This window comes from Lepidochelys kempii, chromosome 1 (genome assembly GCF_965140285.1).
Source record: "Lepidochelys kempii isolate rLepKem1 chromosome 1, rLepKem1.hap1, whole genome shotgun sequence".
Lineage (NCBI taxonomy): Eukaryota > Metazoa > Chordata > Testudines > Cheloniidae > Lepidochelys > Lepidochelys kempii.
This window is the reverse complement of record NC_136380.1, coordinates 227,352,051-227,373,339: the sequence shown is the minus strand read 5'-3', so window position 1 is coordinate 227,373,339 and position 21,289 is coordinate 227,352,051. Positions and strand designations below refer to the sequence as shown.

General features: G+C 37.3%; 1 protein-coding gene across 3 annotated transcripts in view; it reads right to left on the bottom strand.

Moving 5' to 3' along the window:
* Positions 1-21,289, bottom strand: part of SMC1B (structural maintenance of chromosomes 1B) — a 64,051-nt gene that overhangs the window by 22,829 nt on the left and 19,933 nt on the right. For 2 of the 3 annotated variants that reach the window (XM_073315998.2, XM_073316012.2), the window contains exons 8-18: positions 19,555-19,637; positions 18,029-18,236; positions 17,029-17,214; positions 13,929-14,108; positions 12,818-12,964; positions 11,801-11,938; positions 10,832-10,948; positions 8,905-9,011; positions 7,292-7,433; positions 1,934-2,079; positions 540-693 (exon numbers count right to left, since the gene is read on the bottom strand). In XM_073315998.2, coding sequence (XP_073172099.1) covers positions 540-693; positions 1,934-2,079; positions 7,292-7,433; positions 8,905-9,011; positions 10,832-10,948; positions 11,801-11,938; positions 12,818-12,964; positions 13,929-14,108; positions 17,029-17,214; positions 18,029-18,236; positions 19,555-19,637 — 1,608 coding nt within the window. The remainder of the gene's footprint in view (positions 1-539; positions 694-1,933; positions 2,080-7,291; positions 7,434-8,904; positions 9,012-10,831; positions 10,949-11,800; positions 11,939-12,817; positions 12,965-13,928; positions 14,109-17,028; positions 17,215-18,028; positions 18,237-19,554; positions 19,638-21,289) is intronic. The other variant, XM_073316005.2, reaches the window with a different exon arrangement.

Here is a 21,289-nt window from a genome sequence, read left to right as displayed (position 1 = left end):
CCCACTATGAAAGTGAGGAGGGAGGACTTGAAACTGTCATAAGTATTCCTAAGAGTATATTCCATTTCTAATTTATTTGACTTTATTTCTATACCTGTTGGAGGAAGGAAGCTCAGATTTAGAGAATATTCATATTTAGGATAGGGGAGAAATGTCAGAATATCATCTAAGGAGGAGTCCTCAATAGGATGAAATTCAGATTTGAATGATTTTCTATCTAAACCCCTAGGTTTTACATTTTTGCAATAATAGTTTTGTCTTTATGCATCCTCTTAAATGTTTATTTGCAATGTTGATAGGGCAATGCCTTTGTATTATGAAGCTTTTATTATTTTCAATAAGATGTTGCCAATGTGGTTGCGTGTAAAAATGTGTGATAGCCCCTTCTATTGGCTGCATAATGATGGATTTGGCCAGTGCCTATATTATTTTACATTATTATGTAACCAGGACAGTCAGCCATTAGGAAAAAAAAACATTTTACTTCAGGAATATGTTTTCTGCTATAATACATCTTTCATAAGTATTTTCTACAGTACCTCTACTTCACTGATTTCATCCAGTGACCCCAATAAGACAGAAATTCTCAAATCTTGGACCTTGCATTCAAGAAGCATATTATGTCTCTCTAATCTCTTCTGTTCCAGAGAGGTTTCAATAGATATAGCTTCCTTTTGCAACTTACCCATTTCCCTGCAACCATACAAAAGGTATGAAACGGTTAAAACACTGGCATTATTAAAATTATATAACTACACAACTTGGAAACCAATCAGGCATGTACTAATAGAAACCATAAGTATTTCTCTACTGTAGTCTACATTATCTATTAAAAGGTAATTACTTGGTACTGTAATGATCTGAAGTCCTATATAATGCATTAGCACCAAGAAGGAATTAAAGCTAAGCAGACCGTTAAAGTCATTTTTCAAACATGGATTCTTTTACCAATACCAGAGGGGCGGAAAATAACAGTCTTGGTATATCAAAGTTCAAGCTTTCAGAATTTAGCACACACTTACTATCCATCAACTACAATCACAGCCCATACTTCTGCTCATGAAGATTTCTTCCCTTCAAACCGTGAACTGATATAGTATCTTCTCCTAGCATTACTTGAAATACAATTCAAGGTCACCTAATCAATTTACTGTAAAAATATAAGTGGCTAAATAATAATCCTAATAGTGAGCAGTCAAAAACTAATTTATCATAATTATTGTTACACAATATATTCTGTATAGATGAGTATTGAAATTATGAATTCTTAGAACTTTTTTATGAATAAAGTATACTATGAGAAATATTTCACAAATTTTCTTAGCTAACACATACATGTTTATCCCCAAAAAGGACGAATCACTGGATTGAACAATGGCTGATAATGTATGGCTAATAATGATCATGTATTGATTCAGTAGGAGACGCTAAAAGAGAATATATGCACAGAGATTAAGCAGGATTGATGAAGACAAGATGGACTAAACTAAAGGAGGAACCATTCCCACAGAAGAGGATTTAGCAGCAGAAGCAGGACAAGAAAGCAGTTTATAATTAGTATTTCCCTCAAGATATGCAATACCTGAGAGGCACTGAGTGTAGCACTGTGCAAACAGAAAAAAATTCTAAAAATCACGAGAAGACATTAATCAAAAATTCAAGGTTTAACTATTTCTAACTATGGGAGACCAGGATGAGACCTAATGGGGGTGGGGAGCATATTATCCCACATCTACCCACTACAGGTTCGTACACCTTCCTTTGTAGCATCTGGTGCTGACCACTGCTGGAGACTGGATCACTGGACTACACTGACCTCAGGCCTGATCCAATATGACAACTGACTTCCCACAAAAGGTCCAAGCATCTAAAGTGTTGACCTCTTTTGAAATTACTAAACTAATTATTATACCCGAATACAGTTAGTAATTACCTATTAAGGGTTAATAATTTCTTCCTTGATTCCTCAACTTCATTTTGGGATTTTGTAACCTCTGTTTTGAGTGTTATTAATCTATCCTTAAGATGCTGTTGTTCCTCCATTATTTCATTCACCATTAGTAAAAATTCTTCCTCATCCTGCATAAAAAATAATTTCATATTCTTAATGTTATGTTATCTTTTATTTTAAAAGTCTAATTATATAGCATATGCCATTATATAGCAAGAGGGAATCAAAGTTTAAAACCTTTATACCGTATTACATTGGTATAACAAACTAGCTGTCAGTTTCTTTATAAAGCTATTCATGCTGTGAAACTATTGCACTTGAAAATACTCAACTACACAGATTCCTATATATCCAGTGAGCTATTCATGGTACTTTCTTAAACAAAGATCCAAAAGAATTTTATTGAGAGCATATATAGTCTTAATCTCAAAGGATTACCTTAATACATAGTAAAGGCCAATAAACTACCTTCCAATAGTTTTGTAGAGATTGAAACCACATGATGTCTAAAAAGCATTTCTTCTTATTTTGTATAGCAAATTAAAATATAAAGAAATTAAAATATATAAAAAAGTTACAACACATCTATAATATTTGTGTAAAATAATAATAAATGTATAAAGGTTAATACATCTATAATATCTGTCTCTGTTAGAGAGGAGGTCAAGCAGGACACCTCTATTCTCACATTTGAAGCATCCAGCCACCAGTTAAGTGCTCACAAGATTTGGGGTGGTACCATGAACAATGTGCTCAAATGATGCTTGGCTGGAAAGTACACAAATCTAATGGCCACAGAAGGAATCTGCAAGCAGCATCACGCAGGAACACACCTACGTGTGTCCTGTTAGTCCCAGGCATGTGTGAGTTCTCATGCACAAGTTACTGAAGGACTCTTCTGGCAGGTATGCTCACGCTGACCATGAGTTGAGTTTGAATTCTATTCACGCTCGACAGCATGAGAGACCATTTTTCATAATTCATTAGAAGCTCTAATTAGGAGAGCAAGGAGAGGATTCAATGTAGAGCTGTCTTGGTCTCAGTCCTGGGACTTGACCCTGATCAGCCTATCATCTAGGTATGGGTAGACACGCAGTGCCTATTTCCTTAGATATCTCACTACCACTGCTAGGCAACCTGTGAATACACTCAGTGCCATGGACAGTCCATAGGGTAGGACTCTGTATAGATAATGCTTTGGTCCCCCTATAAATCTGAGGTACTTTATGAGCCAGGTAGATGGTAATAGGGAAGTATGGATATTGCAAGTTGAAAGTCACAAACCAGTCTTAACCTCAAAGTGATGCACACAAGCATTACCATCCTGAATCTGAGACAGCATGTTTATCTGTTGAGCCTCCTCAGGTATAGGACACGACCAAAAACCCTTCTTTTTTGGAATAAGAAAATACAGTGAATAGACTTTCTTCCCCTGTATTCCTGAGGTAACTCCTATTATTACCAGCCAGAGTAACGAGGACAATTCTGTTTGTGAAAGGCTCTCATGATAAGGATCCCTGAAGAGGGATGAGAAAGGAGACAGGAAGAGGGTAGGGAGAAGAATTGGATGGTATAAGCATGTGGCAATCTCTAGCACCCATTTGTTAGTGGTGATGTCCAACCATGCCTTGTGGGACGAGAGGAGGCTGGTGCTCAAGAGATTGCTCAGTTGACTAGCGTCAGTGCAGCTTTCAACCAAACTATCAAGTCTGCCAACGCATGAATGCAGTGCTGTGTGCGGCTGGTGTCGAGAAGAGTTATCAACCTCTTCCGTACTTTTATAGATTTTTAGACTGATTGGGATATGGAGGTGTTTGTTGCCTATCCTGGTGTTGTGATCGATGATGGTACACTGGAGGCATACAGATTCCTGGGGACCTCCACATCTCCTTTGAGTCCTTTAGCAACTACAGGGTGCTGTTTTCTCACTAAATAGTTCTGATCCTTTGAATGGTAAATCCTCAGTTATGGCTTGCATTTCATGAAGAATGCCTAAAGCCAGAATGCTATTTACATGGTAACAGACTGTGGCCATGGACCAGACTGTGGTATCTGCCACATCCACTGCAGCCTGAAGAGCTGACTCTGTTACCCCCTGGCCCACTGTAACAAGGTAATTAAGCTATTCTTTCTTCTGGGGGGGGGGGGGGGGGAAGAGGCAGGGTCTGTTGAGTGGCATCCCATCCCATATTAAGAAATTGTACTCGGTTAGGACAACCTGGCAAATTTGACACTTGCAGCTTGAATGAAGCAGAGGAGGACTTTCACCCAAACAGTTAAGTCTTTTGGGATCCTTTTCTTTTGTTGGGTTTCTGGTGAACATGGACAGCCAGGAGTACTAAGGAACTGGGGTTGAGGTGCAAGTAGAAATACTCAATTCCTTCAGTACTAGATATCATTTTTCTATGCATTTCATAGTCAGTAGGTGACTGGCATTTACCACAGCACTCTTTCTGTATCTAAAGATCTCATTTCTAGGAAGAGATATTCTGGCTAGTCCCAGGGATGACAGGATATATAAAAAAAAAAATTGAGATTTCTTGGTCTCCAAGGTGTCTGATCTGTATCAGGAGCTCCTAGAATGCCCTAAAATCATCTAGGATCAGCATCAGTGCTGAAATTATTGTTTCATCTGGAGTTGACAAAGACAGGTCCTCTGCGGGGCAAGAGTTTGGAAGACGACTGCTGCTGCTGCTGCTGCATTCATACCTCTGGGTCCCACTCTTCCTGGTACTCAGGTATTATTGGAGACAGTGATATCACTGGGGAGGACCACCTTTTCCTTTTTTTTCCGTTAGAGGCATGTGGTTTCTCGACACCTGGAATGGTAGGCCTCAGTATTTCCAGAACAGTCAGGGCAGCATCCTGTAAACATATGGGTGGCTTGGAGGTTATTGTGGTTGTACCAGTGCCAATCCTGATGTGATGGAGTCCTGAGATCCGCTGATGGATCTTATCTGGGACAGTTCTCCGCTCAGTCAGAGGGGACAGATGGCTTTATCTCCTCCATAGATGCCACCAATAGGTAAGGCGCCAGCAGTATCAGGCTTGTGCTGGTACCAAGGGATATCTCCAGTGCTGGGTATGGATCTGGCACAGGTCGCAGTTGTTCCTCCAGTGCCAGTGCATATGTAGGGGCGCTTTCAGTATCCAGCCTGGTACCAATGGTGTCTGCTGCGTAGCACTCTGTTATTTTCCTGACTCATCTTAAGTGACGGTTGAGGCTTGGGAAGGAGGGGGGTTATCCCCCAATATCTTACTGGGACTCTCTACATAAGTGGACACTGAGCATTGCCATGAGCTTCTGCCCTATTGCTGTGTGTGACTGCAGTCGGTGCCCTGTTTCAATGTCTAGGGCATGATCTGAAGGTCTAGGTGAATCCAGTGCCATGGATGTTGTGTTGGCTCTTTGCTCAGTCCAGAATTCTCCGTTCGTAGGCATCACCCACCTGGTCAGTGCATGCTTCACTGGTATGGAGGTCCTCAAACCCCCAGGGATTCTGATGCTGCCTTCATTGACTGCTCCAGGAGATGGAGGTTCAGTCTTTTGTGTCATTTGACTCCTGATGCAAGTGGAGAATGAGGTGCAGAACACCTGCTTGGGATCAGGTGCCCGATGTGCCCATATGCAAATGGAATCAATGTTATAAGATAAAATGAGTGAGGCATGAGGCCTGTGGGTTTTAAGTCTACAAGGACCTGTAGAGGGGGACCTTGCGTCAGAGAAAATCAATCAGCTTGGGTTTTATTCTGTTCCAATTTCTTAAAATAAGGAGAATGAAGGCTGTTCTAAAGAATCTTCACAAGATTTATGAAGTTTGGATGAGAATAGCTAATATTAAAGCATGAGCAAGACAGACACACATTAGGTTCCACACTGCTGCCACGGGCAGTAGGAGGGAACTAAGGGAGGGTCACAACTGCCTCACCTTTACGCTCTTGTATGGGAGCATGAAGAAGCTAAGGATGCATGAGTGGCCCCATTGCTAGAAAAAAGAATATATAGCAGGATCCATGCCAACACACACTCAAAGAACTTTCAGATACTTTTTCTTTGCTTTGATAAAATTAAAACAGCATCCCATTCTCTATGATTACAAAGACCCTTACCCTACAACATGGAAGTAAATAGGAATTTTGTCTTTGAATTCAGCAAGAGTGGACGAAGCCTAAAAGGCACTGGGAAGAAGGCATTCATGGAAAGCCTGCAGAGACAGCCCTGTCCACAGCAGACACTGGTGGGGGCATGGCCAGCAGCTTCATGACTACATAGGTCCACTATCCAAAACCACCAAAACGGAGTGTGGGGGCACAGATGCTGTGAACTCTTATAGTCCATGGGCTATTGTAATAGTCTCCCAAAATTCCCTCAGCATTGGAGAGAGGATTCCATCCTTCTCACACATAAACTCCCATTTACTCACAGCCCATGCAATCAGATTTTAGGGGAAAGGATTTTAATCACAAAAGAGGAACATATGCTTTGAACTCTTTGAAAAAATTTTATTTTGATGCTAAATTATTTTCCCCTCTCCAGAAATACACCTTTCCTCTGTATTTTAATAATTTGATTTACTTTAATGGAAAGATGTGGAAAATAGAGATGTACCTGGCATCATTCTCAATATGGAGCAGGTTTATGTGGGATAAACATCTAAGTAATATATCTTTTATTTAACACACTGCAACATCACTTTCCTTTTCACTGCTTCGCATGGATAGACAATTTATCAATATAAAGGGATAAAATAATGCTAATTGCATATGAATGTGTAACTTTTTATTACTGCATATGCTCACGATTTTTTAAGAGTGAATTTTAAGAAAAGCCAAGTACAAAGAAAGTATCTACATGTACAGTCAACTTTAAAAACTACTTCATACAAAAATATGAGGCCATTCTGTATGCTCAGTTATGCTGAAGTTATTTTACGCTGACTATATTTACTACGTGTAAAGTATTTTGAAGATGAAAAGCATGATATAAATGCTTACTAGTTTAGCAGTCACTAGTAAAATTTGCTAAAGAACCTCAACAATGTGCTATTAATATTTTAACTGCATGTTTACCTATATCCATTGATACATACATGTTGCGTGTTCATGCAATTAAAGACATTCCTGTAATGCACATGTACAAGCAGACAGAGTTAAAGTTGCTCTTAATATTTTCTTTTTCCAGTTCATATACCATGTTATTTTAACATATTTGTTTCAAAGTTAAAATGTATACAACTGAATATTCTGAACATTTATAAATAAGTATCAGGTTCACTTAAAATAATGCTTCTCTATATTTTCCCTCTCTCCTGCAATTAGACATTGCTATGTAACAGTTACCTTCTTTAGCCTGACAATCTCAGCCTCATCCTTACGAACTGCCTCCTTCAACATGTGGATCTTGTTCAGCAACTTCTGTAGCTGGCCACGACTGTATTCGAGCTGAATGCTCAATCGTGTCTTCTGGTTTTCAAACTCCAGTCTGGCCAAACATAACGTAACAACATTATTTTTGGCCAACACTCAGAAATCAGTTTAACACTGATTTAAAAGTGTCCATAAAAAAAGACTGCAAAACAAATGTACCCCATTCGTTTTTACTTCAGAATAACTGAATATAAATGCAAAGAGCACACTAAATTTAACATGATAATTTAGACACAGGATGACCATTGCAGAATAAGTATGCAATCCACAAATGAAGTATCTCGCAGATATACTGAAAGTAGTAATAAAAACCCCACTCTCGTTCGTCCTGAGTACATTGATGACTACTTCCACAAAAACATTTTGTCCCATCAGAAACAAAATAACACTAAGTTTAGTGCTTCTCGCTTCTCAGTACAAGGTATGTACTCATGATCGATACAGAAAGCTTCTCCTTTTATTGTTCTGTTATCAGCTTTTTAAAACCACCCTCATTTGAACCAATTCTCTGCGATCTAAAACCAGGATTTAAAATGGAGCATATCCACTATTCTGAAGTTTAAAATCCTGTTCAACTATGAACCTGTACAAGTATTTGAATCTCAGCCACATGCAAGGAAAGTGTTTTGTCCTCAGTAAGTTTCGAGATGACATCACATCAGAATGACCGACTCAACAGATAACCTGGGTGCAGAAAAGGAATTGGACTCTATTACTGGCAATCTGTATTAGAATACAGGCAAAGTTAACAACTCTAAGGTCCATGAATCACTGTCTGCTTGGCTGAGGATACAAAAAATGAACAGTAATCCTTATTTTGAGTTTTCAGTCTATAAGATTGTAAGGGGATGACTTCATATCCAATCCTGAACAGAAGACCAGTCTCCAGTGCTTCTGACTCTCCTCTAAGAAAGAAACTTGTCCTTTGTCACTTAAGTATGTGAATGAAATCCCTATTGTTGACGTTATCAATTTGAAAATATCTTGTATGAGGTTCTAATTTTGTCATCGGGTGTTTTTATATGGGAAACATTACGTCCTTACATTTGGTTCTCCTTTGAAATGCATGACCTCGTGTAGTGAGGCAGAGTATTAATCCACTACACCTTGATTAATAGCATTAATGTTTTCACAAATTTAATGATAAAACTATTTCTCTGGGCTGTTTTTAGATTATTCTTCTTGTTTATTGCTATATTATATATATAATACTGTAATAATGTCAAATGTACAGTATTATTAATATATTCTTATCTAACCAGTTTGTTGTGAAACACTACTGTGGACTAATATTGCAGCTGGCATAGTAGCCCCAGACAGACAGTATACCGAAGCTAATTCCCAGTAATAAGCACATTACCACATTGTTAGGGTTGCTAGATAGGTTGTGATGGAGAAAATCTGACATCTTGCAGTAAATCTCTTGGGCTTTGGCAATCCTTCCTACAGTAACTATGCAATTACTAAATTACCGGTATATTCGTTTTGATAAAGCCTACAGCAATTTTCATTTGTTTGAAAAACACCTTTTTCTGTCAGTTTCTTCCTGCTGTTTCACACGTTCTTGCTCAAATACACGAATATTCTCTACCCCAATCTCTTCACAGAAGTCTTGGAATACAGCATCTTCAACCTTTAAACAAACGACCCAAAAAAACTACTTAAACTTTTTTAATTCACGTAAGAGAAACATTTTATAAAAAAAGATGTTTTATATTTTGGGCAAGATTTTAAAGAAGTTTTAGAAACATAATGTATTTTAAAGCTGCTGGGAATTTAGTTGCACTAGGAATTTTCAAAGTGGAGGTGAAGTCCAAATAACCAGACAGTGCGAGTGAACTTCATAGGATGAGGAGAGGAATCCCTACTTCAGCCGTTTGTGCCAGAGCAGGAGCAGTGTTACTCCAGAGACAATTCAAGGTATCAAACTGGAATATCAGCCTCACACTCCTACCCATGGCTCCCACTCTCTATGAAAAAGGAGAAGGCTATGGGGTATGCAGAGCTGCCGATCCTCCAGGCCCATTCCTGCCCCTAAATTCTTCTGCAAAGCTAAGCTCTGTGCCACAGAGGAGAGTGCTTATTCCCTGTTAGAAATCCTATTCCCTTCTCCACATTTATACAGTGGAATCACAGCAGTACAACTACCACAGGTTACTCTTACTGACAAAAAGAGCAAAAAAAAAAACTTTCCCCAGACTAGAAAATGGTTAACCTAAAAATAATAAACAGATAAATGAGTTTGAAGATTTGGAAAATTATGCTTACAAAATTAAAGGGACAATGGGACACATACAAATACAGTGAGTACTCCATTTTGCACTTATCAGAGGAACAAAATTTTAAAAACATGCAGCACAAGCTCATATGGATCTCTGAAAGAAAAATAAAAGCTCTCACAAACAGCTGTAAGTTAAATGTAATGCCAAAAACTACACCATATATAAACACATCAATACTCAGGCTTATTTAACACCATCAATAGATACACTATTCTTAGGAAATTCTTAATCTACATTTTCTTTTGCTATAAAAGCAAGCACTACATTATTTACACAGGAAATGACAACATGCTTGGAAAATGTGCTTTTGGTGAGAACTGTATTTCAACTATCAAGCCCTGTATAGTTGACTCACAGTAACTAAGAAACCTGTTTTTATAAGTAGTGAGATACAAAAAAAGTCAATTAAATTTTTAAAATTGAAAAATAAAAATTCTAAAATAATTTCTATGTGGCATACAAAAATGCTTAATTTTATGGTGTGACAAAGGGTTGAGATGTTCCACAGAGACACTTGTGAGCATTGCAATAATCTCAAATTAATGCAAATAAAACCTTTATATTATACCACCATGAATTTTGATATATAGACTATTTTGATCATGATGGCAAACACTACAGTTAAGGTTGAATTCCAGTTTCTGTTTTAATATTCCTTTAATAAACTAATTCCCTTTGGTTTGAAACCTTCTACATTTTGTCTCAGCTGTGAATATTTTGTTGGAGTCTCAGCAAAATCACTTCAGTGTATTTTTAAAGTTACTTGAACAGAGGAAATTCCCCCCCTCCCATTATTCCAAATAAAACTGTAGTGTTTATGGAAATGAAAAAAGGCCACCTGAAACTTCAAATTAGTTTTGTTTTGTTCTATATTGCTCACTTAGGAAGTACAAAATTCTGGTTTGAATAAAAATGATTCAGAATTTTAAGGTTACGAACTGTTAAAATTTGGATGTTGAAACACACATATTAATTTTTAGGATGACATCACTGGTAGAAGAGTATAGCATGCTGCATGTTCCCTGGAGTGCTTCAGAACATCTAGACTGTAGCTACTGTTCAGACACTAAAGGTTTCATAATTGCATGAGTTCACTCTCAACCCTACAGAGAAGTTGCTGTAAACCATTCGTAACTCCATAATTTGTCATGAACATTATACAATGTGTTACCTCATTCATTTTCTTTTGAAACTCTTCAATTTTCTCTGCTCTTTGTAACAGTCCTTCATTCAGCATAGCATATTGTGATTTAATATTTACTAACTCACTTTCCAGCTTAGATTTTTCCTAATTACAAAGAGGAAGAAGGAAATAAGTATTTATACTGGTTTCTTTAAACAAAATGAATGATATTCTAAATATTAATAGATGCTTCTGACACTATGGCTATTTATCTTGTGTTGAGTTAAGGAGTTACAACTTTTTTTCTGAAATCACTATTATTGATTTAAGTATAATGGCTACAATTCTACAGAACAGAAAGCAAATTACATATTACAAATAAACATACCAGCTAAGACTTATTGAGTCATGCACCTTTTTGCGAGGGCTACTATCGATCAAGTTTAGGTGAGTGTCAAGCAAATTTTTTTTAAAAACAGTAACACCTAAAAGAAAGCCTCGTTGCTTTAATATAGTAATTAATCTTGTTCTCTAATTTTATTAATTCTCTAATCATAACCACTACTTGCTAAATATAATTCCAACAACTACATAAAGAAAATAAATATAAGATCTACTAAGCTTGTGGATGTTGTATTGAGTATTAGCTACAACATTTATTAAGCATAAAAATTATAACCTAAGGGCTTGTCTACATTACCCGCAGGATCGAAGGGCAGCGATCGATCCAGTGGGGGTTGATTTATCGCATTTAATTGAGATGCGATAAATTGACAGCTGAGCGCTCTCCCGTCGACTCCGGAGGTGCAGGCAGAGTTGACGGGGGAGCATCAGCAACTGACGCACTACAGCGAAGACACCGTGGTGAGTAGGTCTAAGTACGTCGACTTCAGCTACGTTATTCATGTAGCTGAAGTTGCATCACTTAAATTGGTCCCGCCCACCACCCCCAGTGTAGACCAGGCCTAAGATCACCAAACCAGAGGAAAAAACAGGTGCTTCGTTATTCTGTACTACCTTGTAGAAATTAGCAAGGTGTTTCTTTTTAATATTCTCTAATTCACTCTGCGAATATTTGAGCCGGGTCTGAGTTCCCTGGCACTGTGCCTGTAACTGTTTCAAGTCAGTCTCCTTACGTTTGATCTTCATTAATTCCTAAAACAGATTTCAAAAACTGTATGAGAAAATATACATAAAAAGTACGTTTTAAAAACAGAAGTCAACTTCATAATACTCTATTCACAGGCCAGAAAATATCTTTATGATCATAATCCGACTTCCATTTAACAGGGTGTTTAATTAGACAAATTTAGCACAGGTAAGCCACATCTACGTGAGCCAGCTGACCACAATCAAGTTAAGTTTTGATGGTGTGGGGCATATTTGAAAATGCTTTTCAAACATTGGTTCACTTTCTAGTGTAAAAGGGCATAAATTGATAAATTACTGCTCTGGCCCTCCCAACAAAATCTATGAAATCAAGTTTTACAGTCACAATTCATGAAAGATTGTTCTCTGTTGCATGCTTACAATTTTATTCTCACTAGTCACTACAGCAATGCCTCAAAAAGCTTCTCTGATGAAAGACACAAAGTGCTCCTACCATACCACAATACTTTCTATAGCAAAACTAGCTCTTAGCAGTTAGGCAATTCTCCATCTACGTAACGCACACTAAGAGAGTAGCTTGGTCTCATCTCCCCAGAAATAGTAAACTATGCACTAGATGGGGGAAACAAAATTACACTGTTAGTGTGGGTTACAGATAAACGAATGGCCCAGCTGCATGCAGTCACACTGCATTCCCTTTTGGAACAAAGGTAACAGGCAGGCAACACTTCTGATCAACAAGCCACTACTAATTCCACTACCCCCATCCTGCATTAAAAATAAAATAATCAGGAATGAAATAAATTAACTTGAAATTAAAAGCTGACAAAAACTGAACAGTTCCTCAGACTGTCTTTCCATTCATAACTTTTATTCCATTTTGCCTTTAGTGTTAAGGTAGAATTGCCTATTTAGTGGACTTACCTTTAGTTCATCAATCAACCTATCCCTTCTTTCTTTCATTTCTTTCATCTCTTTTTCATCCCAGTATCTAGCTTTAAATTTCAAGTCACTTGACCCTCCAGAGATAACTCCAGATTTCAAAAATAAAGTTCCATCAAGAGACACTGTCTGAAAATTAAAGACATTTTCTTTTCTTTAATGAACAATACTAATAATTGTGCATCTGCAATACTTAGTTAGGAATTAGGTTAGAAATTGTGCATCTGCAATACTCTAGCAGCTAATGGACCAAATTCTGAGCAAACAAGTGAACATAACTATATATAAGTAACCTCCATACTTAGTTGGACCATGCCCCCAAACCCTTGCTTACACAGAGTTATACTGAGCAAGCTACAAGAATTGTGTAACTGACACAAGTAGTGTTATTTTGCAGTGAGTAATGTTTTAATATAAATTAGCGTTACAGCATATCAGAAATTAATCCCATGAACTGGAAATGGAACTTTTAATATATTTTATATTTAAAGTGGACTATCATAGCAGGGCTCCCATTCTGCAGACTTTAACAAATCTTCAGAAGGTACATGACAGGGAGCTACCCGCATGTACTATTATGGTGTATAAACGTCAGTGGAGAGGAACTGCAGAATGAAGTAGGGAGACTTTCAACCATATAGTGCAAAACTTCTGTCTGCACCTCCCACACATGCTCACAAAGGAATCCCTCAAGAACATATGAAGGCACTTCTCTGCGAGAAAGCCAATAAAACAGATTTTATGTTTCTCAGCCAAACATTTTAAATATAACAAGCAAAAAGAAAAAAAAGGAGCATTTGAAAAAAAGAGTCAACTGTAGGGAAATATTTCAGCACCCTAATTTAAAACTCTTTTTCTAATTTTTTCCCTCCGAGCTTTCCAGAAAAATTCCACACTGGAAAGAGATGGGTTATGTGAAATTTCAGGGGATTAAGTTCCTTTCTGTGTAAACTGGCGAGAGCAATATGATAGTTTTTAGTTAAGTCATATTTTGTAGAATATTTATAGAACAAAGTTATTTCAAATGGTATTAAACATATCATTGCAATCCACCTGATGAAAACAACATATGAAACAAAATTCAGTTTCTTACTTTCAACCTCACTGGTCCATCAAATGCTATCTGTCTTGCTTCTTTAACAGTTTCACAGACCAGACCATTCCCACATACAAACTGAATCACTTTTTTCAGGGGTGTAAATGGAGTCTGTACAACATCAATCATCATTTTAGATCCTTTTATCTCCCTTAATTTTTCATTGATGGGCTTAATCTAAAAAGCAAAAACAATCTTCTGGAGAACTAGCCGAAATAATGAGATACAAGTACCTTGGTGGGATAGTAAACTGCATGAACAAAGTTAACAACAAACATCCATATTTTCGGTAATACCTGTGCCTTCTGAAGAGACAGAATTTACATTTATTAAAGTAAATAAAAACTGGACAAAACATGCATTAAAGTAACATTAAAAATCTACCCACAATCAAAGATGCTAGGATTTATGTAAAAACATTAGGACTTCGATTCAAAAAAGCATCCATAATCAGGACAGCACTTAAGCATATACATAAGCATGTGCTTAAATCCATCTCTATGGATCAAAACACATAATTGCTTCCCCGAATCAGTGCCTAGAATAGTGATTGCCTATATCAAATTTAAAAGGCAGTAACAGGTTTTCAATTTTAACATGGGAATGATGATTCTGTCATAGTTCTCGTACAGTGATTTTATTTCAATTAAACCCCAATTACTGATGGAAACAATTTAACACACTGCAATCACTAGCATTCTCTCATGTGAGAATCAACACACAAACTTGGGCACCTAAACTTGGGCATCAAAATCACACACAGACATCTAAATAAGTATGGTATGATTTTCAGCTATGCTGAGCACCCACAGCTGCCACTGACATTAATCACACTTAGTCCAGTCTGTCATGCCACTGAGAGACCTAAAGGCTGCAATAACCCTTCCTGCAATACCACGTCTCCTTGGAGTGGAAGAATATGCTTAACAGGGCTCCACTGCCCCGGCATGCATCCACTTGTGAGCCTCCCATATCTCTCTCCTATGCACAAGAATCATATTGGTTCCACTGCTGAATGATTCTCCCATGGCTGCAGAGGCAGGATTTACTTTAATGACCAATTCATCTATTTTCTTGAAGCCAGACTGCAGTTTCCTGCCACACAGATCCTTTAAAGTCTCCATGGAAGAGACATCTTTGTCCTGGACATATGGGAAGACCGACCTAGATGCAGGGGATGTGGTTTAATTAGGCTCCAGCTTTATTAACTTAACTCATCTGGGAGCTATCAAGCAATGTCTCCTGGTCATGATTCCCTTCCCTTTATTATTTCCACATGGTGGGGAGCTGTTGTCAGTCCCCGACCCTTACACAGCTGGTCCCCAGAATGTTGCTGGGACCCCACTGCTCTTCCCTCATGTAGGGATTAAGGGGCTAGGGAAAGGGGTTGTTCTGCTTGTACCAGGCATTAGGAAGCTCATTCCCCGCCTTAGGGGACACTTTCCTTTAAGTCCACTTCCGATTTTGGAATATCAGGAAATGGCCTTCCAATGAAACACGTACCTGTGCTGACACCTTCCATCTGTTAAACGGCCAACAACTTGAATCTTATCTCCTGTCCAACCCCATCAGGTGCCTGAGCTGCTGTGGCAAAGGTGGAAGAAACCACACTGCCCCAGCCAATCTGACAGCAAGGGAAAAATTCTTTCCCTATCCCCAAAGAGGTAACTAATGCAATGCCCATGGCAGACCAAAAACCCAGTCCTACACTAATCCCCATAGTAGGAGCTGCTAATCCTGATCTGACAAGAAACTCAGGCTGGAGGGACAGGGTATATACACATTCCTCCAAGTGCACAGGGGCCAATGGTTTACTTGATCCCTACCAGACTACCCAACTTCTCAGATGATTCCTCCCCAATGCCCGAGAGGAAGGTCCTTAAAAGAGCCACTATCCTTTTTTCCTGTCAGTCCAGGCAAAGACCCCCTGCCTTTGAATTTGAGAGGGTTACATTTTAACAGGCGGTCACAGCAGTCTATCTGGGGTACTTCACCCAAAGACTTAGAAGACTCCTTGACAGCCTAAAAGGTTTTCAGATAGTTTTGGAGAGCACTTGCCTGTTATCTGGCTCTGGCCAGAATTCTTTTATGATATTAAAGAAATACTGGCATCTATGGCACTAGTTACTGCAGGGGGCACAAAATCCTGATTAGAAGAGTGGCCTAATTTGCTGAGTGAGAGGAGAGGCAAAGCAGTAAGGCTCTCAAGATTAGAAGTTGGGTTGAAGTAATTTTTAAACTTTGGCTCAAAAAACAGTACTGATGACCTCAGTGAGGTATGTGAATTTACTTTACAAAAGAACAGGAGGCAGCTAAGGCTAAGTAGCATCAAGTCATGCAGCTGTTGTTCCGTAACAGTTCAAGTTGGAATTCAGTTACCCACTAAAAACACTGCCTGAGTCCTGTGCATTTTACAATGGACCATTAATTAATAGTTGATTCCAGTTTGACTACAAAACAAGCTTTTTGTTAGTATGAAACAGAGTTTCATCTATGAAAATACTACTTTCAGAAGTATAAAATTACTTCTATCTACAGAAGTAATCAGTTTCCAATAGGCTGAATTTATGTTAAAATGTTTTTAGTAAATACAAAAAGGGCTAGAAATGTTTTCTCAAGATACAGAAGAACTTTGTATCTGAGCTCTTTCAGGAGCCAAACTACAACACAAACAGAATTCCATATTGGGACAGAATACTAAACTATGGACAACCTGGGGCACAAGTCTGAATTGCAGGCCTCTATAGCAGTTTTCTCTAAAATGCTACAAGTTTAGGGACAGATCCGTTTTACTATATGGCTTAAGGAATCAGTTTATAAAACCATGATGTAACATATACCGAAGACAGTAAAACCAGTTACACGAGGGAGGCGCAACCAAGGGATAGAATTACAATAAAGGGTCTTAAGTACACAGTGCAGAAAGGGGAAAGGTTTGAGTTTTTATAGCAGTAAGGAACCTTTTGAGGCATATAATGTCTCTACAATAGCTTTATTTGTGCTTAAACACTTACATTTTATATATCCTTATACAACTTAAATTCTACCTTAAGCAATCTTAAAACAACTAATTTGCTGATGAAAAGAAAAAACTTACATCAAGGTAATCCAAAGCAAGAAATGTTTCAGGCTCAGCTCTTTCCTCCTTTAGGAATCGAATGCAATCCCTTGCTATTTTTTCAGTAGCCACAACAATAGCACTCATGTACTTGCCGAAGACTTTGGTAACGGCCAGCTGATATTTTTTATGGATAGGATGACACAAGTCAAGCAGTCTTCCAAACTTAACATAACAAATTGAGAAATGATAAACCTTTCACAGATGAGGAAGCAATTAATAAAGCCATATACATTTCAGGACAAAGTATAGCTTTCTGGGGACAAAAATGGGAGAAGCTTAAGCAATTTGCATCTTGACTGACAGCTCTGAATGTTACTGTATCCTCTAAAAGAAGAATACAACCCATATATATTAGATCTTATACACAAGCCTAAAATAATTGATAACATTTTAGTATCAGTGAAGTAATATACTGTTTAACAGTTTACCATAATGGATAATCTGAAACTGAAGTTCTCTGCAGTTAAAAAAAATTGCATTCCCACTTCTATTAAAATATACACACATATACACTAGCACAACCTTAGGGTAAAATGCTCTCCAGTTCTGTCATCCTACCACACTATAAAACTCTAGCTCAGCCAAAAAATGCCAGTGCCGCTCTTAATTTTGATCATTCTAACTTTTACATAGATACTCCCATTTGAAATTTGTAAAAATAAAGTCATGAATGAATAGCATGCTCATCGATGGCACGATAAACTAATTTTTAACTTTCATAATCTGAAGGTTGGTGTCAGTTCAATCACTCAATTCTTTAAATTCATGAAGATTGAATTTAATAAATTTACTGTTCTTTTGTAGTACATTTGCATTGTCATTCCCATTTACAAGTGTCCCTAGGATACATAAATAGATTGAAAGTTAAAACATATTCAAGATTGCCACAGAAAGCCCCATGCTGCCATATATACTACAACTGCAAATCTCAAATCTAATTATAACCTCAAGAACATAAATAAATCCATCCAATTACCACAGAATCAGGATAAAGTCTTTTGAGACTCTCCAGCATCTCTGCTCTCTTTTGTTGGCGTCTTCCTTCATGGTAGTCAATTCTAGCATTCTGCAGCTCACCAACTATTTTGTTTAGTTCTTCATTTACTTGAGCTATCTGCACCCTTGAATTCTCCATTTCATCAATTAGGACTGTCTCCTGTTGTTTTTTCTCTGCTAACAATTCACTTTAAAGCAAAATAAGGTAAGATGTGAGAAAAATGTATCCCAATTATATTGTCTTAACTTTACATTAATTTTATGAGTAGAGTGTGATTTTATTCCACAGATTGGAGCCTCTGGGCTGAACTCAACATCTTTATATGGGAACAAGATTTTGATGCATGAAAGTCAAATTATGAGATAACCTTAAGAAAGACTTTACTAACAAACAAATTGAACTGCTGCCATTTATAAGATTTGCTATCTATACAATGAATGTAATCTTTTGCTAAAATTAAGTAGTTAACAGAATATTTGTTCAGCTGTTCTAAAAAGACCAGACACTGGACATAAGTGACCGCTACGTTGTAGAAGTTAAACCAAATACTTTTTGGCTATCCTTTATAGGCATGTTTTTCACATAAAAAAAAAAAAGCTTCTATTTATTTTCCTGGGTTATTCACAGATTTTGTCAGCAAGTTACATAGGGATTTAGTCACACAACTCACATGGTTGGAAGCAGTAATATATTTTAAATGTTTCTAAGTTGAGTCCAAAATCTGCTCTCCAGATACATGCACACAGAAGGCATAATTTGACCGTGAATCAATACGATGTACAGTTTTGCAAAATTCACATGATCTGAAAAGTCTATGGCAAAATCATGTCCCACTTTACACACGTGCACAGGGCATAAGGTACACCCCTGCTCACCTGTGCATTGTGGGTCACAACATCCCTTCACTGGGCTGAAGCTCCCCCTTCATGGCCATCCCCCTCAAACTCATCCAAGTACAAGCCAGCACAACTGAGCCAGTGTGCGTGGGGGTGGGGTGCGGGAAAGTAATATGTGACAGGAAAAGGGGTGGTGCAGTTACTCTGCATACTCAAAAACAGGGGCAGGAGGAAGACATGGACCAGGGAACAAATTGTGACTAATTCACAATCTGGCTTCTATTCAGCTTCTATGGCAGCAAAACTACTAAACTGCTTTCTGCCCTTTTATTCAAGCCTTGTGGTAAATCCACAATCTAGTCCATAATGAAGACATAATCCTCATACTTATGGAGGGAGAGGAAGCAATCACAAAAAACAAAAAAAATGTGTAAAGTAACATCTGGGAGGACAGTAGCATCATTCTTAGATGATTCTCCCCTCTGAATCCGATTTCAACACCCAAAATTATTGAAAAATTACAACTAAGGACAAACAACAGGATTTAATGCAAGACAAATACTACCCTGACATTTAAAAATACATCTTAAAAAAGGCAGGTTTTCAACAATTTTTTTTATAATATGAAAAGTGTCTGAATTTTAATTTATTTAAAAAAAAAAAACATACATGCATGACTTAGTATACTCCTCCAACTTCTGAATTCGTTTTTTGTGGTCTTCTATCTGTTCCACAACTTGCTTTATACTTTCCTAAACAACCATAAATATGATACAGTTTACAAAAGTAAACAATTCTAAAGCCAATTTGCTAATACTATATATCACTAAATTTTCAGAGTGGGGCACTGATATTTAGCTATGTGACTAACCTTAACCATGAAATATCCATTGAAGTCAAGACACAGCATATCACTTGCATATTTAGTGGATAGCTATTTCCCATGTGAATAATATACTATATCTACCAAAACTACACTATTGTTTTCAATCCAATTAGTACAGAGATTCTTCAATGTGAATGGATCTTGACACTTTCATAAAAACAACTTGGTAATACCCTTTTAACATTTAGTTCAATACCAAAGTTTAGGATTTAAAACAAATGTAAAAAAGTTTTACAAAATCTGCTACAGACTTGCTTTCTTTGTTTTATAAATACTTAAAATTTTAAAATGAAGTGTCCCTCTCCAGAATTTGAAATTCAACATCACAGCATTGTACTAGTGAATATGAACCAGCAAGTGAAATTACTAGTCTTTTTTCCACTGTCCAAACTGAATAAAGTACAAAAACCTAAACCAAAAGTGTCCAGTATCTTGTGACAGGGAAATTAGATTTCAAATTCCTTCACTTTCATTGATCTGAATATCAATAAAGTAGGTAACAAAATCTTCATTTCTTTATTTTTAAACCATACCATGTTACATCTAGTTGTTTCAAATATTTAAAAACCATGAAGCAGACATCAGCTGTAAAACTATGTCTCTTAAAAAAAGGAGAAAAAAGAAAATGAAAATATGTTCACCCTGTGAAACGCAGTTATGCTGCTCTGATTAACAGCTAAGAAAATGGAGGACAGTTATTCAAACATACCACTGCATTCTATTTATAATGGGTAAGATAATTGTTTCAAACCTTAGAACAATTCAGAGACAGGGAGTTGCATTAGTTCCATTTTATGGTAGTAAATTTTACTGGAATTCTGTTTATGTAAAATTCCAGAAAGAACTCTAGAGTAGTACTATGTACCTTCTTTTCCTCAAATGTTTAAGTGTGGATACGGCCACCTCCAAAATGTTCAAATACGAGTTCATAAGAGACACAGCTTCAGCATCTTTCAATTCCTTTCACTAAGTAAAGGAGACCAATCAGATTTCCAAAAAGTGGGGATAGTGAGAAGAGAGTGCAGTATTTAAAAGCTGTATTACTCTAAAAATAGCTACATATAGGAAACATTTCTACTCACAGAATTGCCTCTGTGTATTCTCATTTGTGGAAGATTAAAAGCAGTACCCTCTCCCCCCTTCCCGGGCAAACACACAGTTGGAAGAGTTCTGATTTAAAAAAATATGACTGTTGAACTGCTCTTCTGAAAAAGATATTTGTGGATGATTAGCAATCCAAGCAACTACTTTGGAAATCTATGCCAAGGAAACAGCATGCACCAAAAAAGCAATGTTAGATATAGCAGAATGAGCCCAACCCTGGAACATGAGCAAACTTGTACGTCCACTGGGAAAGTCCAATTCATTTTCAAGTTTTCTGTATATATATATATATGAAGATGCATCTACACCTTCTCTCTAATGTCAAAAGATGAAGACGACCACATACAGCTGACTCTGCACTTCATAGTAGTTGATAAAACCACAAGATTTGCACAGGTAGTTTGAAAAAACAAA